Source organism: Macrosteles quadrilineatus, unplaced genomic scaffold, assembly GCF_028750875.1.
Source record: "Macrosteles quadrilineatus isolate MER2022 unplaced genomic scaffold, UCM_ALF_1.0 Scaffold_8__2_contigs__length_117827958, whole genome shotgun sequence".
NCBI classification, from domain to species: Eukaryota; Metazoa; Arthropoda; class Insecta; order Hemiptera; family Cicadellidae; genus Macrosteles; species Macrosteles quadrilineatus.
In genome coordinates, this window is record NW_026542601.1 from 67098742 (window position 1) to 67120830 (window position 22089).

Below are 22089 nucleotides of genomic sequence, written 5' to 3' on the forward strand. Positions count from 1 at the left end.
CGTAGCAATTCCTCATCCCTCTAACAGTCTCGGGATGAAATTCGTCAGATTCATCCCGCGAAATCTGTGTTTTATGACAGTTTGATCTACAGGGAAACTAATGAAAAAGGCACAGCGTTGGCAAGACGAATTCTTTATAAAAAATGCAATATTGTTCGTGTGTGTTCTGTTAGGATGAACATGGAACCTTAATACACAGTTTATAAATAAATCTAATCTCTATTAATCATTAAGTGACAAGAGTTACAATAGATTTCGTAAAAAAATAAAAATACCATACAAATAACTCAAAACATGACTAGGCTTACAGCATGAATGACATTGAATATTCATTTCAAAGGTTTCCAGACAGTAAATAAAAGTTAAACATTCTATTCAAAGGTTTACAGACTAATAACAAAGAATCAGTTCAAACGATCACACTAATTGACAAGGATTTAATTTTGTAACTAAGTTAACTTTAAATAAATCAATGCACAAGTAAACTGATGTATATTTAATTATGACCAATTTTAGTATACAAAATTTATTACCTAGAACCAAAACAATTCAATGCGGTAATTTTTCAAATCGAACTTATCGTTTAAACTCCTATTTGAACTGCAGTACTGCAGACTTATCGTTCAAATTCCAATCTATATATCTAATTCCGTAAGCCCAAAATTTTACAATGAAATTGCGAGCTAACAGGAGGCCGTAGAAAACTGGGAGAGGTGTCATTTTAAAGGTCTGGGCATGAAATTTTGGGGAAAATTATTCATTTTTCTTAATCGTGCACCAAAAAGTTGCTACGGAACAAAATAATTCACATTTAAATAGCATGGGAATCTAGGTCATGTCTGCTTTGTTTACTTTAAAACATGTGGTTTAACTTTATTTAAAGCATATGGTAATATGTAGTACGTAATATCAATACTGTAAGATGTGTACTGTTTATAAAGCTGAAATAAACTTTTTCCCAAATTTAAGGGTCTGGATTTAATGAAGTACGATTGGTTGTGTAGGTATATCTGAAATAAGTGTAAAGATAGAAATATTTTCTGGAGTAGGCAAAGGGATCATATTTTTCATGCCAAAAATTAAACTAATATATACAGCTCCTAATATGCCGTTTAAGTTTACAAGGATTCAATGCCTATAGTAAATAGCTTTCACTATTATTATACATAAAGTGCAAGGCCAAACCTTCACAAAAGTTTGGCATTTATTTGAAAAAAACCAGTGTTAACATACACAAATGTTAAGCGATCATTCAAGGTAGGGTAACCCATGAGACTAATACATGTAATTTATACAAAATAGTTACTAGAATATACATATAGGGGCTATTGCCCCTACAAGCCACTAGTAAATTGTATTTCACAAAATCAATACAATTTCTTTAGTTAGGCCTATAAAACAAAAAAATTCAAATCATTTAAATTATTGAGTTTTTAGATTTGAAATGAACAGCTATATGCGTTTTAGGTCTCGAAAATTAATCGTGACTAGTCCAAACTTGGTTAGTTCGCGTAGAGACGTGTGTCTACACTCCAAACTTGGTTAGTTCGCGTAGAGACGTGTGTCTACACTCCAAACTTGGTTAGTTCGCGTAGAGACGTGTGTCTACACTCCAAACTTAACTGCGCTAGTGTGCGTTGTGACACGTGGTTACTGAACAAACTTCTCTAGTTTGCGTCGTGACGCGTGTCTACGGTCCAAACTTGGCTAGTTTGCACCGCGACGCGTGTCTACGGTCCAAACTTGGCTAGTTTGCACCGCGACGCGTGTCTACGGTCCAAACTTGGCTAGTTTGCGCCGCGACGCGTGTCTACAGTCCAAACTTGGCTAGTTTGCGCCGCGACGCGTGTCTACGGTCCAAACTTGGCTAGTTTGCGCCGTGACGCGTGTCTACGGTCCAAACTTGGCTAGTTTGCGCCGCGACGCGTGTCTACAGTCCAAACTTGGCCAGTTTGCGTCGTGACGCGTGTCTACAGTCCAAACTTGGCTAGTTTGCGCCGCGACGCGTGTCTACAGTCCAAACTTGGCTAGTTTGCGTCGTGACACGTGTCTACAGTCCAAACTTGGCTAGTTTGCACCGCGACGCGTGTCTACAGTCCAAACTTGGCTAGTTTGCGCCGCGACGCGTGTCTATAGTCCGACGCACGCAACGCAGTGTCGCGGCGCGTCGTCTGTTCTCAGTCCGCGTCGCGACGCGCGCTCGTCGTCATGGGTCGCAACTGCTCCGGCTGGGTCTGCGTCAACGACAACGAAACTGACATAAATTCCTTCTACTTCTATGAGGTTGGTTGAACTGTAAAATACAGAACCATACTTGTTTCTTACATTCTCAATCAATTATTCTTTTCTACTATATAAATAATTTATATTTATATTTTTGTAAATACAATTAGTTTGGACAGGTACAAACATTTTAGCTCTATAATGAATTGTAAAGGTATGCTGCATTAATATTTAATTTTCAAAATTGTTTAGCGAAATTATGAACGTGCAATATTTTTCCTGAAACATGTTGAGTAATGAAGTATATAATTTAAACCTACAGTCGTTTAACACTAGGGTATTTACGGAAAACGCTGTCTACATTTCTACGTTTCTTTTGATTGGGATTTGAATGAAATGGTGATTTTCCACCGTCGATTAACGGAGCAAGTACCGTATTAATACTGTAACATAAAACTCGAGCAGTATGATTGCAGTTTCAAAATGTTTATTAAATGTAAATAAGCAGCCACGGATGGAATCTTATGTCAAATCCATACATCGTCTCTTTTAGAAATTTTTATTAGCCTTACTGTCTTTACTTTTTTTATTTGCAAGTTAATAAACGAATAAATTATTCGGAATAAAAAAAAAACTTAAATGTTAATTGTTACTTAACAACTGGTTTAAAAATATAATAATACTTGTAATAATAATAAATTAGACCTATCTGTTGAAGGTTAGCTGTTGTACACATTTTTGTATGGAAAGTAATTTGCAAACCTATAATCGTTGCTCCAAACAATTTGAGTTAGACAACTTTTCGCCTGTTGAAGGTGGTTTTTAGTTTAACCTTTGACTATTACAATGGTTTAGCGATCAAAACTTATTGTGATATAACCAAATCAAAATTGATCTAAAAATATTAAAAAGGAATATATGAAAAAGTCTAAATAAAATAGCTTAAATATGAAGTCATGATTTATTTTTTGTGCAATGCATTTTTATAAATTACAGCATTGTTAATGAATACTAGTAACTTTAAACGAAAATAAATCAGTGGAGTATAGCGTCAAAACACGTATCCTAACAAACAGGGTTCATAACAAAAAAATTTACTTTTTAAAAGTATCTTACTAATATTATAAATCTGAAAGTTTGTGAGTTTGTGTGTGTGTTTGTGTGTGTGTGTGTGTTGCTCAATCACGCATTAACTACTGGACGGATTGGGCTGAAATTTGGCATGATGATAGCTCACATTCCCGATTAACATTAAAGCATATTATTATCCCAAAAATCCTTTCGGGCTCCGCCCCAGTGGCTCTGTAGTTCCCCATGTTAACCTTAAAGGAATCAATGAATCTTAACAGCTGTTTCAATTAAACAAGTTGGTTCTGTTCTATGATGTTCAATAGCATAAAAGTTACAAGGATTACCAACAGGGTGCAGCACTATTTTTTTTTTTATTTATGACAACAGCTAATTTCCAACCAAAAGGTGAGTGAGCGTAGCGAACGAACTTCAACTAGGACGTGAATGAGCCATGCGAATACTTATGAAGTTAAACGGGGCAAAGCCCGCGGGTACAGCTAGTACAGAATAAACATATTTCTTGGTAATTTGTTATCTATCAGAATTGAATTTTGTAAGACGTTATTTTTTAGCATTATTATATTTAATATACTGTTATAATTTTCAAATTGCTTCCGCTGACGCTCTTTTATTCTACGAAATTCTACAATTCTATAACGAGACATGTATACTACAATAGTCAGTATTGTACAAGCAGGTTTACAGATGTTCTATCAAAGAATACACCATTTTGGGATACAGTAAACTGAATCTGAAATAACCTTGAAAATGACACGGTTTTTAAAACAAACTATAAGGAATACAAAGTTAAAATTGGCACAAGTCTTAATATATAACACTAAAATTATAAAATGCGATTCTATTAATTCATGCACATCTGGGAACCATCAATGCTGGTGGTATGTAAATGACCTATCAGCTAGTCGTGAATTATTTTTATTTAACTATGGATATACGCCATATCATTATAACAACAAAAGCTTTAATTAAAAAAGTATTAGTACTGTAACCACATCGATTGATGATAGTTATCCTCGTTATAAAAGAAAAAATAAATAAGAAATATTATAACAAACGCCTTCAGAAAAAGATTTAAAACATGGGAAGTGCATGAAGCATTGACATAGCATTGTCTTTCTTCTAACGGATAAGCACTAGAAGAGTAAACAAACAAAGCGATGATTCTCGATCCAACAATTAGATATCAAATCAACCTAATGAAGTGAATAAGGAAAAGAAAAAAGGTTTGAATCAACGTTTGAATATTTCAAGCAACATTTCAAAATTTCAAAAATGAAGGGAATTGGATTGTTTATTGGTTATAGAGGAACATTATCAAAATTTGTTGTGAACTTTTGGAAACAATATGATTTGGACAGATCCTTTTTGAAAATTATTATCCATGAAACATTTAGAGGTTCTTGAACTATAATGAGAAATAATTTATATGGCAAACATCAAAATTAATCAGTCCTATAGGTGTTATAATCCTTCAATATTATAAGTGTTTTTTTCTGTGTCATTGGCAACCTAATTTTTTTAGGCAGTCGTGTTCATTTTTATAAATTAATTTTTTTTTCTCTACAGTATTACATTATTTTACAGTAACCATTAGATTCATAGCTTATACGTTCACCAAAGAGTTAGATAGACTAGACGATAAGATTTATTTGTGTATTTTGTTTAAACAAATATAGTTTTACAACATATTAGCATCTACCTTTTTGTACCATATTAAATCAACGTTTCTACATCAAAATCTGTTTTACATGATATTTGTTGCGTATAAATTTCCAAATGTTTTATTTACTACCCAAAAATTTACATATGAAAAACTGATTCCACAAGATATTTCTCAGCTATCAACAAAATAGTTTGATACTTAACTAAATTATATCAAAAGTTGTATTGAGCTTACACTATGACGGTAATCGGAGTACTTCAACTTGCTTCGACTTAACCACTTGGTCTGCCAATGAAGTTTAAATGGTCTGTTCCCATCCCTTCTTCATTTATATCTTTGGTTATGAGATTGGTAAACTTGTCAATTAAATGGCCACACTCTTAGTTAACAAACAATTTTCGGAATTTTCTTAATTCAATGGAACATATACATTGTGCACAGTTAAGTACCGTATGCTGATATAGGTAAAATTCATCACACAGCAAATATGGTTAAATAATAATTGTTGATAAAAAAATAATATTATTTGATAAACATAATAACAACAAAAAATTATACCAGTCTACGACTGTATCATGACAAAAACCAATATGGTACAACGGTTTTATTGTGACTACGCTAATAGTTTCTGACAAAAACTTATTTGTATTTTACCATCTATCTTTAATGTGTTACCCCCAGCTTTTTGTAATTCAAACCATCACCTCCCAAAGGACGGCTTGTCTAAGACGTTTTCTTTCGAGTATTAGATATAAAAGAGACAATTTAAAGTAAATAAAAACCAATTTGTAGTTAATTCAGGTAAAAGTTAAAATATTTGTTGCAGAGAAACAATCAACTAAAAAAAACCAATACGTATCTGGATAAGCTTTGGAATTAATTCAGTTTTTAAATGTAGGCCTATTTTTGAAAAAAAGTTGAACCACGCACACCAAAAGTAAATTGTTAAAAGAGTCTATAAGATTCGATCTCGCTATCTACTAGTAGGCTCTCGTGGGAATTCGAAAATGTCCTGTTTTAAGGAATCCTTTCTCCTGAGACCACTCTTTTCTTGTGAAGCCTGAAACAAAACAACATTTATCTATTTTTCTCGCAAATGTTCATGAAATTACAAAGCAAAGAGTAAATTTAATGTATTTAACGCTACTGTTTTAATTTACAGAAATACAGCAGTAAAACCAACCAATTAACTATTAACCTAAACAAATAAGTTTTAACGATTGAGATAGGACATTTTTAAGTCCATTAGGAAAGTTTTTGCCTGAATTAATCATCCGTATTCAAATAAGATGCTGAATGACTGCATAAATAAAACCTAACGACTCTACAATAGTTGAAGATTTATTCTAAGGCAGGTGGGTATAATCACTGCTACGTTCAAATGCAATTTAGACTACTTTGTCCACAAAACGTTTCCATCTAATTTTTGTCACAATCAATGTTTACATACTTATATTAAATGTAAAAAAATATTCCGAATTCAGGGTCAAATTGATCCAAAGTAAAAAAAATGGAGTGAAAAGAAGATGAACCCGTTTACAGAGGGTGCATATTAAAGTATAAGTTTAAAAATTATAAATAATTAATTTTATGATTCTGGATCATCAAAATGAAGATAAATTTACATTTAATGTTTAACTTAAATAAAACAGTGTCACAGTACCTAAATAAATCACGTATAATATTAGCTCAACCACTAACTATAAAACCGCATCAAAGAAGTCGTTTCATAAATGGAACATAAATATGACGTTTGAAGCAACGCAGACTCCAGACGCTCCAGACAAATGCAATTCCTACGAATTAAGTTTACGGTTGACCGTGTTTAGACTTGATAACCGACTTGATGAACATTACTAAAAATTATAAACTTTATCGTACTTGTTACTCATATGGTAGGAGCTGAGAAAGTTGAGCTTTATACAAAGAACATCTACGACGGTTAAAAATCCGAAAAAATATCTTTGTACAAGTCTTCTTTCGCTACTTCCCAATCAGTAATCTGCTTCATGCCAGGGAACGCACTTTTGGATATCTCTTTAGTATCAGACGGTACAAAAGGAGGTGCTACTTTCCTGTTTAGGAGAGCAAGCCAGTTTATCTCTCCAAACCAAGGGTGGTTCTTCACGTCTTCTACGCCAGATTTCAAATTCCCAATCCTTTTTGTAACATCGCTTTGCAGCAGGTTTTCAATCAAGTGTTTCAAATCTTTATCGAAATCTTTTGGCATGTCGTACTTCACAATAATAATGTTTGTGTAGGTGGCGTGTTCGTTGATGCCCAAGAACGGGGTTTTACCGCAGGACATTTCATACATGAAGACTCCCAAGGCCCACCAATCCACACCCATCCCGTAACCTTGACCCAATATGATTTCAGGTGCTATATAGTCAGGAGTTCCACAAAATGTGTAAGTCCTCTGAGGAACTAATTTTGACAAACCGAAGTCTGTTAGTTTGATGTACCCGAAATGATCCAGCAAGATGTTCTCAGGCTTAAGGTCTCTATAGATGATTCCACATTTGTGCAAATACTCGAAAGTTAAGATTACTTGAGCAGCGTAAAACTTGGATTCATTATCACTGAATTTGCCACATTGAGTCATCCGGACGAAGAGTTCTCCGCCGCTGATGAAGGGAAGGAAGAAGTAAATGTTCGAATTGTCCTGGGAGAAGTTCAGCAAGCTGATGGTGAAAGGACAATTGAGGCTCTGGAGAATTAGCTTCTCGTTCAAAGCCTTCTTGACATAGTTTCGCTCCACTAGGTTCTTCTTGCTCAGCACTTTCATGGCGTAGAACGTTCCAAACTGCCTGTACCTCACGAGAAGCACAGTTCCGAAAGCGCCAGCGCCAATCTGGTAGAGAAATGTAAAGTGCTCTACTTGCAGTTGGCGAGGAAACGGGTTGGAGAAGTAGTGCGCAAACCTTTTTGATTCATCAGTCAAGTATTCCTTGTAGTCCTGAATGTCCAAGGGGCCGTACAGGGGAAGCTTCTTCCGACTGAGGGCGTCAACATCTGGCTGTATCAACGGCATTTTGCTTGTTGTTCATCTCAACTCCTGTTTACCAACGAACTCAACCTAACGGTGAATTTTGAAACAAGAGTTTAGTCTGCCAAAAATCTAGTTGACTTATTCTATAAACATAAATAAACGAAAATGTGCTTTTAAAAAATGACACTAATCATATGTTTGTATATAATACCAACATGACAGAAATTAAATGTTTATACCAATACGAAACGAAATCATTATACTAACAAATTATTATAACCTACCAGAATATTTGTGAATTCCTATAAATTATTTTGGTGTACGATCTATGTTGGAAGGTTTGTAAATCTTTACTCATTTTAAGATAGTTTTGAACTCTCAAACCTCCGATTAAATTTAACCGATGCAATGCAGCTTGTAAAATCTATTATATTATTAGAGTGATACAATCAAATTTTATGTAAACGGTTAAGGTCATTTACCAAATAAAAATATAGGCATATGGCACATCAAAATGAAGCTTAGAGTGTGTAGATTTGCCGAAAAGTATTGAATGGACGAATTACCTAAGGGCTCTGCCCCACAGGACGGTTTCCAAAGGGCCTGGCATGCTTCCATTGTTTAAATGATTTAATTTAATTTAGTTAATGAAACAGCTGGTCAGTACAATGAACTGGCATTTGTTTATTTACTCGAAAAAGATGTTTGTGACGCTTGATGTAGATTGAGGAGGGTTATATTTGGTTTTAAAGTTAGGTAGTATACGTTTTGTAAAGTATTGTTCAAAGTTTAATTTTTTAATTTATATAGTAAGCTACATGTGAAGAAGCTTGACTAAAATTGAAGGATTATGGTAAAACATGTCATTCATGATGCATCAATATGAAGAAATTGATGCTAATGCTACACTAAGGTATGTTGTCATATTCTTATGGATCTATTAGCATCAAAAGTAGGGGTTTGAAAGTAAGTAGTTTTACGCTTCTAAATCAGTTTATATTTTCAAGCTAAATCATAGAGTTGCTGTATTTTAAAACACATCAGCACCACTTTAATAGCTCTAGGTCACATTTTCTTCCCTTTGCAAAGCACGGGTATAGCAGCTTGTAATGAAATAATTTGATACCACTTATGACTCCGGTTGGCATTGTTGGTCGAATTAATGTGGACTAGATATTTATATTATTTTTGTATGGCCCTAAGAGTGTCCTAGGGAATCAATTAATATCCATATCATAAATCAAATATATGCCTACTCCCTTTTACATTTAATACAATTAAGGATAACCCAAAAAAAGATGGTAGGGCGTCTTTTTGTTGTGAATATGAAGAGGGTTAATAATATGATGTAGCCTATGATAAGAAGTGCACTTACAGTATGTAAACTCATAAAAAAAACAGTGAAGCAATAATATTAATATTGTTTTCATTCAAATTATAATTGTTTTTTTTTTCTCAGGTGTCTTAGTCAATTTCACATAATTACCCTACTACTAAATATGCTTAAAACTTTGTTACTATACCGACCACATCAAATATCGACTTCCAAATAAGATTTTATTTAGTTTAAATAACAAAATCTCATTAACCTAACCTAACCTAACCACCCTTAGGTTAGGTTAGGTTAAGTTATAAGTTATTATAGGTTAAGTTAGGTGTGATCGGTAATAATACCAAAGTACCAAAAAGTTCTATAAAGGGTATCCAAATAACTGACACAATAACCATAAAAACTATCACTGATCACAAAAATTAATTTAAAAGACTATTTGAATTGATTTTCTAGAAAATCTCTGCATTTGACTGATGATGGCCAAGTTGAATAAGACAGGCCCTGGACCTCGTCTACGGTCTAATACTTGAAACCTTGTAAATTGGTTCTCTTCCAGATTGAAATTCCAAGAGCAGTTTTTCATTGTATGGATGCCAATAAAAGATTATTCAACTGTAGTTTTGAAAATTAGTTTGACATAAGATTGGGTGCAATCCCCGATCCTTTTCAATTATTACGCTAACAAGAAATGCCATGAAAAGAAAGGATGCTATGGTTGATTTATGCTATAGTTTATGCTATGGTTCACGGAAACGATAAGATAGATACTGAGATAGATTTTCAAACTCGTGCTGTACTTTGGAAAGTTCAAAGGAGAAGAGTACTGTACTTTTGAACAAAATAATTATCTGAAAAACCAAGAATTTATTAATGTTTCAATTACTGAGTCAAATGTTAATCAAAACAAAAAAAATTAACTTTTTATAAATAGGAATTGAACGCATACCAATTAATTTAAAATGGTGTGAGTAAATGTGAGCTATAATACAAAGAAATGCCCTTACCACGGCAAACCTGCAAACTAGGCGAATTGCTATTTACCTGATTGGACTTTAACACAATTATTCCCCTAAAATAACAGATTATTTCCTATTAAAATAACCTTAGTTTTACTTAGTTTATACTTAGGTTTGCTGCTACATACAATACAGGGCAATTATTACAAATATAAATTTGATTTGGTAAAGTCGACTGAGAAATAACTAGTAGTACGCTTATTCTGCGCGTAACGGGATGAGTGAACATGAGCGCAGTAATGAAAGAGTCCACCCACACCAAGCCTACTTACCGGTGTCACTGGTGAACACAATGTTATTTGTATGGGCAAATCAGCCAAATCTTAGTCAACAACAATCCTAACTTCTCATCCATTAATTAACCAAAGTCATTGGTAATATACGTAATGGATTTCCAACAGTTATCGATAGGAGGTAAATCCATCGTTCCTGTACAACATGTCTTTTGATTAAATGAAGCCCATTTCCATATTAGTTATGAGGCCTATCATAAACAAAACTAAGCCAAACTGAACTAATCTAACTTAACATAATTGCCAAAGCACGATGTAAGGAATCTCCTAAAAAATATCGTATGGCTTACTATGATGATTGAAAACAACGATATCGTAATTATATCATCTAAAAATGATTAAAAATCCAATATATGTTTATCTAACTAATGAAGGGTCCCCACACTCCCGACTGCTCACCTTGACTACTTCCATCACCACTTCCTACGTCGTGGACCTGTTTCCCTCCCTTCCTTTAGCATTTTATTATTGCAGATCCATTAATCTAACTGTTACAAAGGGTTCCCACACTCCGGACTGCTCACCTTGACTAATTCCTTCACCACTTCCTACGTCGTGGACCTGTTTCTCTCCCTTCCTATGGCATTTTAGTATTGCAGGTACATTAACCTAACTGTCACAAAGGGTCCCCACACTCCGGACTGCTCGCCTTGACTACTTCCATCACCACTTCCTACGTCGTGGACATGTTTCCCTCCCTTCCTATGGCATTTTAGTATTGCAAGTACATTAATCTAACTGTCACAACGGGTTCCCACACTCCGGACTGCTCACCTTGACTACTTCCTTCACCACTTCCTACGTCGTGGACCTGTTTCCCTCCCTTCCTTTAGCATTTTACTATGGCAGATCCATTAATCTAACTGTCACAAAGGGTTCCCACACTCCGGACTGCTCGCCTTGACTACTTCCATCACCACTTCCTACGTCGTGGACATGTTTACCTCCCTTCCTATGGCATTTTAGTATTGCAGGTACATTAACCTAACTGTCACAAAAGGTCCCCACACTCCGGACTGCTCGCCTTGACTACTTCCATCACCTACTTCCTACGTCGTGGACATGTTTCCCTCCCTTCCTATGACATTTTAGTATTGCAGGTACATTAACCTAACTGTCACAAAGGGTCCCCACACTCAGGACTGCTCACCTTGACTACTTCCATCACCACTTCCTACGTCGTGGACATGTTTCCCTCCCTTCCTATGACATTTTAGTATTTCAGGTACATTAACCTAACTGTCACAAAGGGTCCCAACACTCCGGACTGCTCACCTTGACTACTTCCATCACCACTTCCTACGTCGTGGACATGTTTCCCTCCCTTCCTATGACATTTTAGTATTGCAGGTACATTAACCTAACTGTCACAAAGGGTTCCCACGCTCCGGAATGGTCGCCTCGACTACTTCCTTCACCACTTCCTATGTCGTGGACCTGTTTCTCTCCCTTCCCATTGCGTTTTTAGAATTGTAGATCCATTATTATAACTGTCACAAAGGCTTTCCACACTCCGGACTGCTCGCCTTGACTACTTCCATCACCTACTTCCTACGTCGTGGACATGTTTCCCTCCCTTCCTATGACATTTTAGTATTGCAGGTACATTAACCTAACTGTCACAAAGGGTCCCCACACTCAGGACTGCTCACCTTGACTACTTCCATCACCACTTCCTACGTCGTGGACATGTTTCCCTCCCTTCCTATGACATTTTAGTATTTCAGGTACATTAACCTAACTGTCACAAAGGGTCCCAACACTCCGGACTGCTCACCTTGACTACTTCCATCACCACTTCCTACGTCGTGGACATGTTTCCCTCCCTTCCTATGACATTTTAGTATTGCAGGTACATTAACCTAACTGTCACAAAGGGTTCCCACGCTCCGGAATGGTCGCCTCGACTACTTCCTTCACCACTTCCTATGTCGTGGACCTGTTTCTCTCCCTTCCCATTGCGTTTTTAGAATTGTAGATCCATTATTATAACTGTCACAAAGGCTTTCCACACTCCGGAGCGCTCGCCTTGACTACTGCCTTCACTACTTCCTACATCGTAGACCTGTTTCCTTCTCTTTCCATAGCATTTAAGTATTACAGATATATTAATTTAACAGTCACAAACGATTTCCACATTCCGCTCTGCTCACCTTTCTGCTTCCTTTACCACTCTCTACGTCGTGGACCTGTTCCCCCCCCCCCCCCCTTCGCATAGCAGTTTAGTATAACCACAGAAAACGTACTACGTTTTCTGTGGTATAACTAACATCTTTGAATATTTAATATTCAATGCCAACATTAAATTGAATACTGTAAAAAGCTGCTTTGTTCTAAATATATACATATATATTTTTAATTTAAAGGTGAATTTTAATACTGAATATAAACGGTATATAGCTGCCGATTAATATTGTAAAGTTCAATTTATTATTCAGAAAGTTGTGAAATGTAATTAACTTAAACAACATTATTCTGAAACCTGTGAAATTATAATTATATATATTCATAGACGTCAAACTGTTTACTCCATGAATGAAATAGCTTAGAGTAAAAGTCGTTCTCTCTGTCTTAAGTAGACAACAAAATTGTTGGTCGCAAAACGTAAACAAATAAGAAGAAGAAGAAGGTAGCTCCTAATGTTATTCTTATGGGACAAATTTAAAAATGTTTCTAAAGGTTGTTATAATTACTACTGAACGGAATCGTCTAGAATTTTAATGAGGTCTTCCCACTGGTGTCATAATTATTTGTGCAAAATTTGAACGCTATAAGTGCAACGGTTCTTGAGTTTTTGGTGCGAACACACTCACAGACAACTTTTCTCCGACTCCGCTATACACGATACATAGATTCGTTCACTTCGTTCACTCATCTATTATAAAAATGTCACAGTGCTGTGCAAACCTCCGTATCAGTGTTTTTCCTACACAAAGTTTAATAAGGTTATATCGGAAGACGCACTACAAAGATTTCAAGAAAAGACTACAATAATTTATTGTAAATTGTGTATAAATAAATAAATAAAAGGTAATATCTTTAACTAGATTCATTTATATTGTTATTCGTTATCCAAGCACATCCACATCCGGAAGATCAAGCGAGTGAACCAAGATTAAAAGTAAGTGAAGCATGTAATACAGTCGCTTCCTGTGTCTACATGCACATCTCAGTTTTTAATGTCTTACATACTGAATTGAAATAATCCACTCGATTGGATGTTAGTTGGTTATTATTGTGATTACAAATCTTTTTGATTCTATAGATTGTTACTATTTCAGTATATTTTTGCGAACTATTTTTGGTTTTACAATTTAGGCTTATCAATACTGTTTTAATGTGGGACAGCTATCAATATCTTGAATTAACAATGATTATAGTTTGATGTATATATGCTCCTTAAAACAAGCCTACTTTACAAAGAACCACATAATATTTCAAGTAAACTATTTAAGAGAAGGGTTTCTTGGGTTTTAATTCATATTTGCTATTACCATATGGATTTAATAAAATAATTGTACAAAATTCACAAGAAAGTCACAAAGTATTTAAATAAATCAATCAAGATCATTATACGTTTCAAACCATATTGTACGTATGGAACGATCCAAGATGAAGCTTTTTCTTTTGGCACAGTGAGATCTGACTCGACAATTTCTGACATGGGTCCGAATTATTCTACTCATTTTGGGTAGAATGTAGTTTGAGTTTTGGCGAATCTTCATGTAGGCTACTTCTATTTTTCTTATAATACAAATTTAAATAATGTTTTGTTCCAGTAATTTGAAATGAAGGAAGAGATTGATAACTTTCATAGAAAATAAACAAATTAAAATAATTGTAAATTTCTAGTTTTATAACAATGGAATCATTTGTTTTTGAACTGTTGCCAACGTAATGCATAGAAATAAAATATTTCTAAATTCAAAACTATTTAAAAAAAACTTTATGTACAATAGGTACGCATCATCCAAAATACTCCAAAACACTCACAGGCCCGCATGCCCAATTATAGTAATGTTAAACCTACCTGCACCTGTTTTTAGGTTATCTATGGATAAACTATCTACTTATGCATGTTGATTTACATTATTCTACTTAACTGTTACCGTGTTGACCTACTCAATTTGACTTTAGTTGTATAAATTTAAACATGCGTCTGTACTAAATTCTTCAACTGTTGACTGACATAGTGAGGCCTAAGTAGTTATTCCTTAATCGATAACTATTTTTGGTACTTTCCTGTTAAAGGGAACATTCATTATTATCGATGATTTTTTCTCGATATATCGATATTTTTATTTTCCGATCCATTGCAAATTGACAACAACTAACCGATCTTGTTTAGGCTAAAATATTCTAAGCTAACCTAACATAACCAACCAAACTTGCTGGACCATTAAAAATTCCGTTTGGGTTTGATAATAGAAAAGGCAAGTTAAACACGTAATTTTTTAATGTTATAGCAAGTTTGGTTAGTTATGTTAGGTTATTTTTTTTAGAACAGTTTCATTTAATTATTGTCTGTTGATACTGAACAATATTTATCGCGTAGTTGTCAGCTGATATGTTTCAATTAGTTAATATCGATATATCGAGAAAAAATCATCGATAATAATGAATGTTCCCTTTAACAGGAAAGTACCCTATTTTTAAACATATCATGGCTCTATATTAAAATATGTATTCATCATTAGATTTCAGAAGTGCAGTCACTTACCATAATTATAACAATGTTGATTATATCATTCTGTAGATTATGAATTAACAGCTTAATACATGTCAGGATCTAAATCCGTTGGCTGCTCACATACGTTGATGATGATTATTATAGTACAATATATAATGTACCGTATCGTATAAATTTTATAGTAATGGTTAACTAATTGTTTAATAGACAATGAATACTCAGTGATTATAACATATGTTTATACAATTGTTTCATAACATATGTTAACAAGTAATATTAATTTTCTGCAGGATATTACAACTTGTAAAAGCTCAGAAACATTGGGCCTTTCCCAAGCGAAAGCGTCGTGCGGAAAAAGTCGTAAATTCTGATTGCCAAAACTAACCTATATGAGGGGAACGACCTGAGCCTACAATCATATGTTTCTCATTGTTGTCTTAACCGAAAGTAAAAAAAATATTGTAAAAGATTACAAAGGAAAGATTTTAAGATTTTACAATATTTTTTGTTGTTCATCAAAATGAATTAAAACATTCGAGTAGTATCCAATCTAATTGAGAGGTTAAAAATACCTTATATGAATCGTGAGAGGTTAAAAATACCTTACACGAACCGCATTGATATTAATTAGAAGGTAGGCTTAATATATGAACTTATTGGATTGCACAACATCAACTTCTCAGTGTGATGTGTCGTTTAATCAGTCGCAATTGAAGAAAACTGCCAATGCCTGGTGAGCAATTGACCTACCTCAACAAAGACTATTCTAGGAAAAACAATTTGTTGATATATGTTTCTACATTACACATATTACTGTATAGTTTGTGTTATTTACGTTTATGGTTAGACAAATAAATTAACTTATTTTGTGGCTATGTGATTATGATGATTACGTTAAAATAAGAGTTCAAAAAGTTTCTTAATCACGTGCTAAAATATTTTGGATTAAATTACAAATTAACTTCTAAAGCTGGAGATACATTTTACAGAAAAAAATATTTTCTTCTAAAAACAAATCCGATTTTTTTTTAGATCTGCAGTGAGATTACAAGATGATCCCCAAACACGGGATTATTACATAGCTTAGGATTGGTTTTTCTATTTTTGGAATTGTTCGCAACAGAAATTAATTGTTTATTACTTTAATTCTTTTAGTAGCTTCACTTAAATTTACCATATATTGTAAGCAATAATCAATGACTAGAAGCTAATCCTGTATTATCTATCGATCTCTATGCTGTAGTAATAATATAGATCGCTATTATCCAGAATAGTTTACATTTAGGCAAAACTGCTGATTACCAAAACACAATTTTGCTAAAAGTGTTGTTCAAAAGATAATCCTACGATTTTATAGCCAAAAAGAGTTTGTAGGAACAATGGGTTTGCTAGTTCCCCTGGAGAAATAGCCAACGAGGAGTTGACCAATTGTTAGGTTGCAATTGTCATTTCACCAACAACACTTGTATGTAATGGTCAGCCACCTCGGAGAATGTGTGGTTGCGGCTATGAACTGTTGTGACTTGAAGTCGTTGGAAGAACATCTAGCTGTTTCTTACAGTATACAGCTTCCCTTCTGTTATAACAGTACAAAACAATTACTCCAAACATTTTGAAGGATATGTAGCACATATTATTCATCGAACCAATGTTATAAGCCCAGCAAAGTATAGCATATATTAAAAAAATCTTTTGGTGGAACTCTTTTATTCACAGATTTTTTCGCATGAGAGATCATACATTTTATAGAATAGTTTTTTGTATAACTGTGGCTCGCGCGTAAACATTTCTCTCGTGTGCAGTATTACACATTATATTTTCCTACAGTTATCATCTATATAAATAATACCCCCGCCGCAGCAAACCTGCAGACTAAGCGAATTTCCATTTCCCTGAATGGATTTACACTAAAATGTCTCCTTAAAATTATCACATTTATTCCCTATTTAAATAGAATCAGTTTAAAACATACTTAGGTTTGCTGCAACAGGGAGGGTAAAAGTGTTTTTTATGTAAAATGTTAATAGTTAGTAAGAAATAAAAACATTTTCCAAATTTGTGCAAAATATGTTTATAAACAAGCAAACTACAACAGTTTACTTATTCTCCATAAGAATAACATGGGAATTTTAAATTTACAATTTTTTTGAATTTTCTCCGTAACCGTTAGGCGCATTATAACGCTTCGATATACTAAATTATTTGTTTTTTTAAGCTCTACAAAATAGTTTCAAAAGAAATTGCAAAATTTTATGTTTTTTGGGTCAAAAATGGGAAAAACCCATTTTTTCCCCATAAAAGCCCCCATAAACCCCCGTTCCCATGGTCCGATCATGCTGGTTCGCGAACTCGTTCGAATAAACGTAGGTTTACACGTTTGTACCAAATTTCATCAAAATCGGATCATTTTTGCTCGAGTTATCGCGCTAACGGACACATATATATATATATATATATATATATATATATATATATATATATATATATATATATATATATATATATATAAATATATATATATATATATGAATTTGAACGGATGGTGTTTTTGACCTCTAGGGACCTCAAAACGAAAAAAAAAATCGGTCCCGGGTCCAGGTCTTACCGTGAGTACTACGGTAATAGCTTATTCCCTATATGGGAAATTCGCTAAAATTAGAGTTTTGTCTGTACTTTGCTCAGAATTATATACTTTTAGGTTATTTTTACGTGTTATACATTAAAGAAGCAGAAACGAGTCTTATCTCTATTTCTGTCTGTCTGTCTGTCTGTCTGTCTTTCCCTTTGTCTGTAACACTCAAGATGGCATTTTACGCAATCTTCTCCGTGAAAACCAGAGTACCTATCAAGATCCAAGTCATTTTAATGTATTCACTGGATTGGCGAGAGTGTCTTTAGTGATTTAAATATAGCCTCACTACTTAGTAAATAAAATTACGGACGTTCAAAAATGCAGTTTTGTGCGATTTTTGTCAAATTTTCGTTCAATTTTTATCACATAATCGTCTATGAAATAACGAACAGCTGTTCGGATCAAGATTATTTTTCTAGCTGTTGTTTACAAATACCGCAACCATTTCGAATCACGTTTTGAAAGCAAATCCCAACCAAGTGAGATTAAACACGTTTTTCTTACATAACGGATTTAATTAATCGCAAGTGCAATAATATAGTCTAATAGTGTAACCGTAAATGAAATTAAATAACTAGACATCGTCCAAATCGGAACCAGAAATTCTTTGAGTATAAAATGTTTCTTGAGTTTTGACAACCAGAAAGAAGGCCTTGAATCAGTGTTGTATAGGGCTGGACACTGAAATGATCGTCGCCAATAGCTTACAAAAAAGGTTTCCACTCATTGACGGCACTTCAATGGCGGTTGTGTAAAGTGTAAAGTAAAAAATCACAACTGCAGTGGATGATTGTAATAGAGGTTTAACAGAGGAAGTGCTAAACTCGCTTTTCCAATGTGTCACTTTCTGTTTCTACTCACCGTGTGATGCAATCGCTGGACCATACAGCCAATAGGCCCATAGCTCATAGCTTGGGTACGTAAGCCTACATATTTATTCATAACAACTTTTTTGACGACGATCCTTGATACCGGTACTTTTCCATAGAATACATGGCCTACCTACTTAAGAAATATAATTACAAATGACCAAAAACCTAACATTGTGTGATTTTCGTCACATTTCCTTCTAATGTTAATAGATATACTAATCATTGTTTAGAGAATGCGTAATCTATTAAATAACAAAAAGTTGTTTGGGTAAGGTTGTTTTTTTTTTCAAACTGACACCGATAAGTTTACGCTATAACTTTTTACGAGAAAATCCAAAAGCAAGAGATCAATAACCTCGGGACTAGATATTAATGTATTTAATTGGTCGGATGTACTATAGTTCTTAGGTAGGTTCTTACGTAGGTACTGGTTCTTTTCCTTTTTAGAACCGTTGGTAGCTGCTAGAATCATTTTTACGTAGGTACCAACACATCACTGTAGTTTACAAATTAGTTATCGTTGGTGTTGCACCTTATTTATTAGAGCCGTCCGTATTCAATTTAAGTGATGTCTTAACTCTGTATAAGTTTTGCTTTTTCTGTCTGGATTCCAAATCTTAGCTTACCCGGTATGCTAAGAAAATGATAACCTATTTGAGTAGGCTAAAACATTTGTTGGGCAAACCATCATGAATTGTTTACGCCTTTATATTGTTTATGTATCAATAGTTCGTGGCCTTTTTTGGATTGTTGTGTGTATGTCTGTTGGTAACGCATTAATGTCCTTATTTCTCAGTGTTTCACGGAATGGACAAGAGCACCTTTGATACTGAAAATGTCAACCGGAATAAAGTGTTAAATGAGGATGGGTGAGGTTGAGGTAGTACTTTAAATACGTTTAAGTTAACCGATGTGGAAAGTAACTTTCAATTATAGGCCTACTTTAGGGCTACGCTTCATGGATCTATAAAACATTTTTTAGTTTAATCATTGGACATATGGACCATAACGAACCGGGTGACATTTAATTGCAAAGCATTTATTTTGGCTTGAACTGTCAGATACTGTATTTGCGAAGGTTTATATATAATAGTTTTGCGAGCATATCTGCAAATATGCAAACTAACTGCTGTTCTTAATCTTAATATAAGAAGGTTTCAACTGACTACTAAAAGATCCCCGTGCGTAGAACGGGCACACAGCTAGTAAAGCATATAATTTAATAATTAGTCTTTCAAACATTATACAACATGTTTTTGGGTTAGGTTAAATTCAAGCGTTGAACGCAATGGGAAACGCTGCACCAGCTGATCGTCATTGTAGTATCTTTAAGTGTTGCCAACTTATTTTCAAGCGTACACGTATTACGTGCCTAATAAAAGTATACTATTTTGTGTTGTTTGGTTGGAATACTGGAGTTCGGAAAAATGAGTGTGTCAAAGAAATGAGTGTGGCAAAAGTAAGTTAAATCAGTGCAAGTAAACCCACTTTGTAACTGTAGGAAAATATAGATTTTAACTCAACTACAGGGTTACGACATTACCTATGAATGGCAACCTCTACTTTGTGCTGAACCCCTTTACGGTAGCGATTAACGGGATTATGTACTCGGGCCCTATGAAAGAAGACTTTCGCTCTAACCAGTACATTTTAATGTTTATGTTTAACATATTTAGGGGCAAATGTTTAAACTCAAAAGCAAATCGAAAACGCATGGACAATTATAAATCAATGTTTCGGAACAAACCATAATACTGTAGTTGCAAACAAAAAAAGCAATACAAACTTTAAACCAAACACACAACATATAAAGTAATGTTTAATGTCTATGGACTCCATATTTGTTTTGTCTGTAAACACGACTGCTACAACACTTAGTTTCCAGAATATAACAAGTTACTGTTTTTGCTGGAGTTGGTTGTTGAAAGTTTGATTGAGTTACAGAGTGAATTTACAACTGAGGAATTCTAAGTGGAAGCTTCCATATCTCAATGACAAACTGCCATCGAAATAACCAGGCTAACAATCTAACCATGTAACTGTACGGTTCGGCTAGTTCACACTTTTATGGCTACATTGCTACGTTATATGCTAGTCTATTATGAGTTTTTATGATGAAGGTTTTGTTCAAGATTAGTCCTGTTACAACAAATGGTCTTACTACGCGGATGCTCAGTTTCTTTATTGAATTTTTATCCTAAACGATTAGTTACAATAAAATAATTGAAACTGTCAAAATAAAAAATACAGAATAAAATGTACATTGTTTTCACTCTTTGTATAATTAACTTCTTATTTATCGAGTGCTTAACGTTGATGCTACAAGGAACAAAAAACATTAATTTATTGAGTAAAGAAGCATTCTACGTTTAGATCATTCTTGTTGACGTATGATATGAGACAACTTATGAGTAACCCATAGCGTAGAATACATAGTGTTGAATGCTAAATTATTTGTATTTTTAAGCGTTATTGAATGATAAAAACTTATGAACTTTTTTGTTGTTGTGGATGGTAAAAAAGAAAACTCCGCAAGAAAGAAATAATGTGAATTTCAAAGATTTCTGCAGTTTGTCTAGGTCATAATGAAAGACAATGGAAGGATAACTATTGTGGATTGCTATTTTTTACGAAATCTGGCTGAGAATGAACGGATGAAAGCACTTATCGCAACATCAGAAGAATTAAGACAGCTTAAGTGTCCTTATCTTTCGAAACGCCCCTTAGAGATCCATTGTTAGTATTTATTATCATTAGGCCGCCCAAAATCGTTATCTCTTAGAATTAACTTATTTGGACCAAAACAGGCTAAACTTTGATGTGATTTTTTTAGAATTTTCAAAAAATACAAATATCCTCCTGCCTTATGAATCAAAATAAGTCAGTATACGGTTCTAAATTTATTTTTAGAAAATAGTATAAATGACAAAATTAGAAAATTTGGCAAATGTGTCTCCGATCACGATTTGAAACGAAAATTAAAACCCTTCTATTCAATAAATTTACCCCTTTTCTGGGTATCAAAGAGAACCATGAATTAGTATTCGCATTATAATTCAAGTTTTGACGATCCTTCATAAAATTCTCTATATATTTAGTGGAAAATTGTGTTTTGAAATAAGCTTTTATTTTAATTCAAAATAACCTTTTACATATTTTACTAATAGGTTGAAGCTAGAGCAGTTACCTATGTATAACAATGTCTCATATTCTAAGAATACCACCGTAAAACCCTTCAACATTTTTTTGTGTATACAGCTTATTTTAATGCATGTTCTTCTCA

General features: G+C 34.0%; 1 protein-coding gene across 1 annotated transcript in view; it reads left to right on the forward strand.

Annotated features, from left to right (window-relative positions):
• The first annotated feature begins 2196 nt into the window (after positions 1-2196).
• The window catches only part of LOC128999692 (cardioacceleratory peptide receptor-like), a 132425-nt gene continuing 112532 nt past the window's right edge, over positions 2197-22089 (forward strand). Inside the window, exon 1 of the mRNA XM_054426319.1 lies at positions 2197-2283. Coding sequence (XP_054282294.1) covers positions 2209-2283 — 75 coding nt within the window. The 5' untranslated portion in view covers positions 2197-2208. The remainder of the gene's footprint in view (positions 2284-22089) is intronic.